At 37.3% G+C, this 7579-nt stretch overlaps 1 protein-coding gene across 1 annotated transcript; it reads right to left on the bottom strand.

Annotated features, from left to right (window-relative positions):
* Positions 1–1076: 1076 nt before the first annotated feature.
* On the bottom strand, positions 1077–4343 carry LOC127802642 (eukaryotic translation initiation factor 4B3). Its single transcript, XM_052338575.1, has 2 exons — positions 3059–4343; positions 1077–1375 (listed from the first exon to the last, which is right to left on the bottom strand). The coding sequence occupies exons 1-2, from the start codon at positions 4246–4248 to the stop codon at positions 1318–1320; spliced, it is 1248 nt and encodes a 415-aa protein (XP_052194535.1). The 5' UTR covers positions 4249–4343; the 3' UTR covers positions 1077–1317.
* Between the last annotated feature and the right edge of the window lie 3236 nt (positions 4344–7579).

Below are 7579 nucleotides of genomic sequence, written 5' to 3'. Positions count from 1 at the left end.
TTAGATACAAAAGAGTAAATAAAATGGAGAGAATCGAACCAAACCAAATCAAATTCCCAAATAGGCCTGGTCGGTCCATCTACTTATGGGCACAACACGACACGATACTTGTAGCCTCTCAAATAAATGGGTTTTGTTAGTTTGATACCACTCGTTTGAGATGTTTTATATTGTCCAAGTATGGGTGGGTGTTCAGGTAACTCTTTATCAGATTATAAGCCGAGAAGTTTGATTAGGAAATTTCCAGGAACAATTCAATTTCAGTTTAGCCTTTTCCAAAAAAATCAAAGCGTTCATTTTATTTTGGGTTAATACAATTAAGAAACCAACCTATATTTATACACAACCAGAGGGGTACCCAACCTAAACCCATATAACTTTGGCTCTTGTGAAGAGGGATTGTAATTAATTTTTTTTTTTTTTTTAAAATAGGGAATTAGTTAGGTGACTTTCATACTTTGGGATATATCCCAACCAAAGTGTCAAAATTAAGATGTGATCATATTTTTATGGGTCATTTTGAGCTGCTCTGCCCATTGTTTTTGTTTGAATCTTGTGCTGTAGGTGATTAGTAGAGCATGCGGGCAGGCGCCTGATCTTGCAACATGTGCTTTATAAGATTTCCATATATATGTATGAGAAAAATATAATTCTGGACTAAATCAAAATCCCTAAAATCCCTTCAGAAGATATAATGAATCCAAATCAAATCAAACCATTACTTGTTAGATGTAAATCGGAAATAGTCCCAATCTAAGCCATTGACAGGCCCTTACTCAAGTTCTTGAAATTGTATCATATTTAGTTAACCTAATTAATCTAAAACACTAATGGTGTGTTTAATTGAAAAAAAATGAAAAGGAAAATATTTTTCAGAAAACAATTCCAGGAGATGTAATTTTTTTATGAAAAATGGACCAAAACGTATACAATATGTTATACCATAAAATTTTTTCATAAAAAATGTTAAAAACAATCAAACATGCAAACATGAATTTTTTTTTTTATTGATGTGACATTTTTCATGAAAAACAATTCCAATCACACACACCCTAAGTACAAAGAGTCAGCCAAAGTTTCTATTCAACAAATGATGATAAACAAAATTTTGAAGAAAACAGAGTGTTCTAAGTCACGACAAGGTACAAAACAAGCCTTTCTAGGCCTTTAATAATCATAATTCAAAACTACTCGTGAGCCTACCAAAATTGTCTCTGTATCACACCTCAATAATAACATCAGTCATCAGTGCAAAACAAGAAAAGATGAAATTGCAAGACACTCATCAACCCAACAGTTGAACCTTCTGATGATATATCACTCTTGCACCACACCTTCGGCTTCTGTAGCAATCCCAGACTCAACCTCATCACCACTGCATACCAAAGAAAGCAATTAGGTTAACAGTTAACACATCTAAGCCATCCAATTTTCTTTTCTGCTTTACTTGGATGGTTTAGCTTTAATCAAGTCCAATATATATATACACTAGCTGCACAATAAAATCGATAAAAAGGATTAAAAAATAAGAATATAACAGCTCCAGATTCCATTCTTTTCTCCAAAAGGCAGATGAAAATGACTTGTATGGCACAGTATGAGAAGAGTAACAAAAGCAATATCTTGGTATCGCACAACCACACAATTAAGCAAAAAGATAAGAAAAAGGAAGAAAGGAGGGAGGGAGGGAATTGCAAAAGAATTGCAGGATCAAGATTGTCTGAACCCCTCCGGTAGTTCAATCCAACTAAGAGATTCTTCCACCTTGAAAGTAATGTAGAAATGCAGAATAAAAAATATTGCACCATCACAGCCTCTCACCACCTTAGATTCTAAGTTGAAATACATGAGACATCAGATAGAATTGGCTCAAGCAGAGGAATTTGAATTGCGCTTTTCATTTGGACAATAAACACACAATGCCTAACAAAAGCTTAAGATAGCTCTTAAAGGCACAAAAAATAAGAAACTTAAATTGTTGACAATTGCAGTCGCCCTAGAAAGTTAACACTATAACCTAAAAAGGGAGTGTCCTAAGCTTTGTCAATAGAACAAATAATAAAGTCATTATTCCCCACAGACCTACTAGCAAGGAAATAAAGATAGCATTGAGAACACCACTTGCTCTGACGCAATATACTATATAGCTTGTCTGCAGTGAACAATATGAAGAAATTATAGCCACCTTATTTTTTGCTTTTCTTTTTTTTATCTTTTCCATATGTCTTGTATCATATTACCCAAAACTGAATGTCAGCAACAGAATATGGGTAAAGTTCCAGGCTGAATGGAATGGAGCTGACTACACTCAACTACCAATAGAAATAGGACAATCCAAATGTCAATAACAACTAAGGGGGTTGTTTAATGGATCCATTTTTTTCAATAACAACTAAGGAGGTCGTTTACCATGAAATCCACAGCTAAAAGAAGCTACAAAACTATGACCAGTCTCGAGAAATATGGACCATAAAGATGGCATCAACTATATTATCACACCACAAAATAGTCACATAATACTTCAGGTGATTACAGATTCAACAATAGAGACTCTCAGAGAGGCAAGCCTTACATTCAGCTTATTTGGAAGGGGGATTGTAGACATCACGTTACTAAAAATCAATGGCGCACAAATGAATTAAAATTATTCTCTTCTATTCTCCCCCCCGCCCCCGCCCCCCCCCCAAAATAAATAAATAAATAAATAAATAAAAATAAAAATAAAAATAAATTCTTTTTGTTTGCGCACACGCTTCTTCTTTGATAAGCATGACAATTACCAAAAATGTAAGAATTGAAAAACTAACAAGTATGACAAGCCCCAATAAACAGTAAAACACTTACGGTGAGATATAAAAACGACCTAAAAGTTAAATCATCCAGTCAATTAAAGGAAAATTCAAATGACAGAGAAAGGCAGTAACTACAAGAGAACCAAAACAGAGAAGCCCACTCAATAGTTACGTTAATTATATACTACTAGCACAAGCTAATTATGCAAGAAAACTTAAGTCAAAAGAACTAATTATTTGTTCTGCGGAGATCATATTTCTCAAACCTTGCAGCAAGTGAATCAGCTGTGCCAGGTTTCCTCCAGCTCCTCTCCGCCCGTTCTTCCGGGATGGCATTCCTCCCATTCCCGCTCCCAAAACTCCTCTTCCCGAATGTCAGCCCATCGGTCCCAGAAGACATCTCCTTAAACTTCAAGGACTCCAGTTTCTCATCAATTTCCTTCCAATCCTGCCCCTTTTCCTTCAAAACCTCCTCCCTTGGCCTCGCCTCGCCAAAGGGATTCGAACTCTTGGGCTTGGCTGAGATCACCGAGCCATTTTGCTGAACATCCCCCACGCGCAGTGTTCGCGGCTGCAAATTGAGCCTAGGCCTCCCGCTTCCACTTCCTTCTTCCCTCTTCTTTCCCCAAGTATCCGAATCTGCACCGCCATTTGCAGCAGAATCAAAGACCCCTCGCCTCTCTCTCGGACTATCAAAAGCACCCAATCTCCGGCCCTCCTCTTCCTTCTTCTTCACCCAATTATCCGAATCGGCGCCGCCACTCGACTCGAAACCCACTCGCCTCTCTCTCGGACCGTCAAATCTCCGTCCCTCCGACGGAACAAAGCTCTTATTTGACACCCAGCTTTCAGATTCGTCCGCCTTAGACTCGGAGCCAAAAAACCCTCTCTCCCTCCTCTCAAAACCACTCCCAACAAGCGGCTTCTTCGTCGATCCCCAATCGTCAACCTCATCAGCACGAGACGGCGCCAATTCCCTGCTCGAATCCCTACTAAATCGGCGCGTCTCATCCGAAACCCTAGAATTCCCCCACCGAGAATTCGAAGACTCGTCGCCGTCATACCTGTTGTGGTTGTTGTTGTTCCTATCATAGCCAAAGGATCTGAAGCCGCCGCCGAGCCGGGACCGGTCGAGCTCCTCGGCCGTTCGCTGGCGCGGCCCAGTCGGGAGCATCATGAGATCTTCGGAGGTGAGGCCCCTCGACTGGGTGCTCTGAGTCGGCTTGGCGAACTCGTATAGCGGTATGGCCTGGGACTTCTTCTTCTTGGTCTTGGTGGCGGTGGCCGCCGTCGCCGCCGCGAGAGAGGGGAAATCGGCGGAGTCGCCGCCGTTGGCATGGGTGTCGACGGGATCTTTGTTGTTTTGGCTTTGAAGAAGCTCCGCTTCGTGTTCTTCGGAATCGAGAGCCCACGCTCCGGGCTTCGACGACCACGCACTAGTAACAGTTGCCGCCATGGTATCGCTTCACCGGACGCTCGCTTTCTCTTCTCTTCTCTCCTCTCTCTCTTCGCTTATCTCTCTCTCTCGTGTATCGCTCCGTAGCCTTCCTTGGCAGCGAAGAGATGGGCTTATTTATAAAGCAGAAAGATTCGGATCGGACGGTGGAGAGTCCATCCTTTTAGTTACCTAATTCCTTCCCTTGTTGGGTTTTTGGTTTTTAAAGAAACCATATTAAGACAAGAATAGGAAAACTCAACTCAACTCAACTCCGGGGGCTATTACGAATGATATATTCACCAAGCTTGAATTGGAATTCTTTTTTTAAATTCTTTTTTTTTATTTATTTGTCATTCTTAGCTGGTTGAATAATTAAATTCTCAACCTCTTCATCAATTTATATAAAAATTAAAAATTAATTCTTAAAACTATTTTATATTTTTAATTATACTTTTTTTTTTTACCAAACTCGTGTTTTATATTTTAAATTAGAATCAATACTTTACGATTATAATTATATCATTAGTAAAAATAAACTAATTTTATAATTTCAAATATCACACATTACAACTTTACTTAAAAAAACTCAAAACATACGACAATAATAATCTAAATATATTTCTTTATAAATTATTAGAATTGGTTGATCAATCACTAAATTAAAACTATTTATGTAAAAATAACAAATCACAACCACAACAACAAGATTAAGTTCCCCAAACATTTTCTAATCTCCCAATAAAATTCAAGATCTGATAAAAATTACTTAAGAACTTTTATTTTATTAAATTAATTTTTATTATATAAAATAACAATTTTGATCAAACAATAATGGCATAAAGCATAAATTTGCCCTCCAACTTTTCCCTTATAACCATTTGGCCACCTCAATTTTAAAGTAGACTTATCATATCCCTAAATTTTTAATTTTGGCACGATCACACACCTCATCTCTTAATTGGGTGCGCATGAGCTACACACGCTATGTCAAACCCTAAAACTTAACTTCTTAAATTCGATTTTCTCCTTCAAACCCCTATTATTTTCGTTTATCAATAAGGTTGCCGACTGCAAACCTTCATCATCATATTCGTCTATTCGTCTAATTGTTTGTTACAAGTACTCTCGATGCTCGATGCTTAGTTCCAACGTCGTTTCACAACTTCGATTGGTTGAACAGTAAACCACGAAGTTGCTTAGTCCTTAGTGGTCAGTGCTCGGTGTTGTCGTCGATTGAGAAGTCTGATTGCTCACTGCAGCTGTCGAATTGTCACAACCTCATTGCTATTGATTCTTAATTTCTCGATGCCGCCACCAATTCAACATAAAAAGGTATAAATCTTTTTTTTTTTTTGCCATTTCTTGGTCGTATGTCTGATTAATTTTTTTGCTTCGTTTTGAGTTACTCACCTACGCCGATGAAGTGAAAATCGCCATTAATTTTGTTGTTGTTCATAGCTATTAATTTTTTTGCCATTTCTTTTGGGGTTTTTGTTGTACATTAGTTTTGATATTGGTTAGCGTGACGATTTTGGGTAATAATTTATTAGATTCTGTTGAATTTGTTATTGGTTCTTAACTGAATTTATTTTTGTTGATTGTATTATTTAAACATTATGCAAGGTGATTGCACATGACTGAAAAAGTTGTGACGTTAAGATGGAACCGTGGGGGAGCTTTTGTAATTGATTATGGGGTAAAGAAGTATGTGAGGGGCTTTCAAAATGTAAACATTGTGGACACTAATAAGTAGTCATTTTTTGAATTGCAAATACATGTCAAGTTACACCAACCACTTGGACATTTACTATGGGTGGGTCATAGGTGGTGATGTCCTGCATTACACTTTAATTGAGGGAGATCAATATGTGATAAATTTATGTGTGGCAATTGCAGATGGTGATATTGTGGATGTATTTGTTGAGTATATAGATAGTGAGGTTAACCTTTCAAGAGTTGAGGGAAATAGGGTACAAGGATCTGGTTTTGAGAGTTTGGGAGAAAGCACTGAGGAAAGTAGTGTGGATAGTAGTGGGGGCAGTAGTGAGGAAAGGATTAACCCATAAGAAGAAAATACTAGTGGACTGCAAGATGATGATGTGTTGGGTGGACAACTTAATAGTAAGGTTGATGATGAGTTAAACATAGCCAGAGAAAGGGTGAGGAATTACAAAAAGAGTATCAAATCTGCAAAGAAATGGGATATATCATTAAGGAAAATAGGTATTGATGCGGGGTTCCAAGGGGAACTTGTTTTGAACACTACATCTAGGGGTGTAATTGGGGGTGGTGAGGCTTATGGGAATATCTTCGATCCTAACAACAAGGGGGTACAAAGGGAGACTTTGAAGATGAGGCTGAGGCTAGCCAAGAAATAGGATATAGAAAGATAAATATTCACTATAATCCAAACACTGAAATTTCATATTGGGAGTTGGGTATGATATTTCAAAGTGTGAATGAGTTCAGAGAGGTTGTGTCAAAGTATGTTGTTGTAAGGGGAGTAAACCTTACTATTAGACCTAATGAGCCTAAAAGGGTTAGGGTTAAGTGCAAGGAAAGGTGTCTATGATTGTTGTTTGTTAGTGTAGATAAAAAATCAAATAACAACAAGATCAAAACTTATAACCCTGTACACAAGTGTTATAGAACCAACAAAAATAAGTTATGCAATTCAAAGTTCACTGCTTGCATTTTAGGGATAAGATTTTGTCTTAACCTGGGATCAAAGTTAGAGAAATTCAAAAACTTTGTAAAGAGTCAGTAAATGTATTTGTGGGGAAAATGATATGTGCTAGAGAGCAAAGAATAAGGTGCTTGGAAGTGTGACAGGTGATTATAGGGTTGAATATGGTAGGCTGCATGATTATGCTGATGAAATAAAGAGATCCAATTCTAGATCTACATGTTTTGTTAAAGTGAAAATGGGTGAAGTTGGGCTGCAACATTTCAAGAGATTTTATATTTGTTTTGATGCTATTAAAAAGGGGTTTAAAGATGGGTGTAGACAGATTCTGGGGTTTAATGAATGCTTTCTTAAGGGTTAACTTTTAATTTGTGTATCAAGTGATTGTAATAATCACATGTATCCAATAGCTTGGGGGGTTATGGATATAGAGAACAAGAAAATCTGAAAGTGATTTATCTCTACTGTGAAAATAGATCTTGGTATCAGTACATGTGTTGGTTGGACAATAGTCACAGTTATGTAGAGGGTATACTATTTAAACTTATAGTTCAATTAATTATTTTTCATTTATAAATTATGCTTCATGTAATATATGAATTAAATATTTGCATAATAGGGTTTGGACTCTGTAATTATTGATGAGTTACCTTAAGTCGAATA

Source organism: Diospyros lotus, chromosome 5 (genome assembly GCF_014633365.1).
Source record: "Diospyros lotus cultivar Yz01 chromosome 5, ASM1463336v1, whole genome shotgun sequence".
Classification (NCBI taxonomy): Eukaryota; Viridiplantae; Streptophyta; class Magnoliopsida; order Ericales; family Ebenaceae; genus Diospyros; species Diospyros lotus.
The sequence above is the reverse complement of the archived record's forward strand: the minus strand, read 5'-3'. Positions and strand labels throughout refer to the sequence as shown.

Excerpts from the sequence above, each read along its gene's own strand:
- LOC127802642 (XM_052338575.1), bottom strand. The coding sequence starts at position 4,248 with ATGGCGGCAACTGTTACTAGTGCGTGGTCGTCGAAGCCCGGAGCGTGG. Across the intron at positions 1,376-3,058 it reads GCTGATTCACTTGCTGCAAG|TGGTGATGAGGTTGAGTCTG; the intron begins GTTTGAGAAATA and ends TTTGGTATGCAG.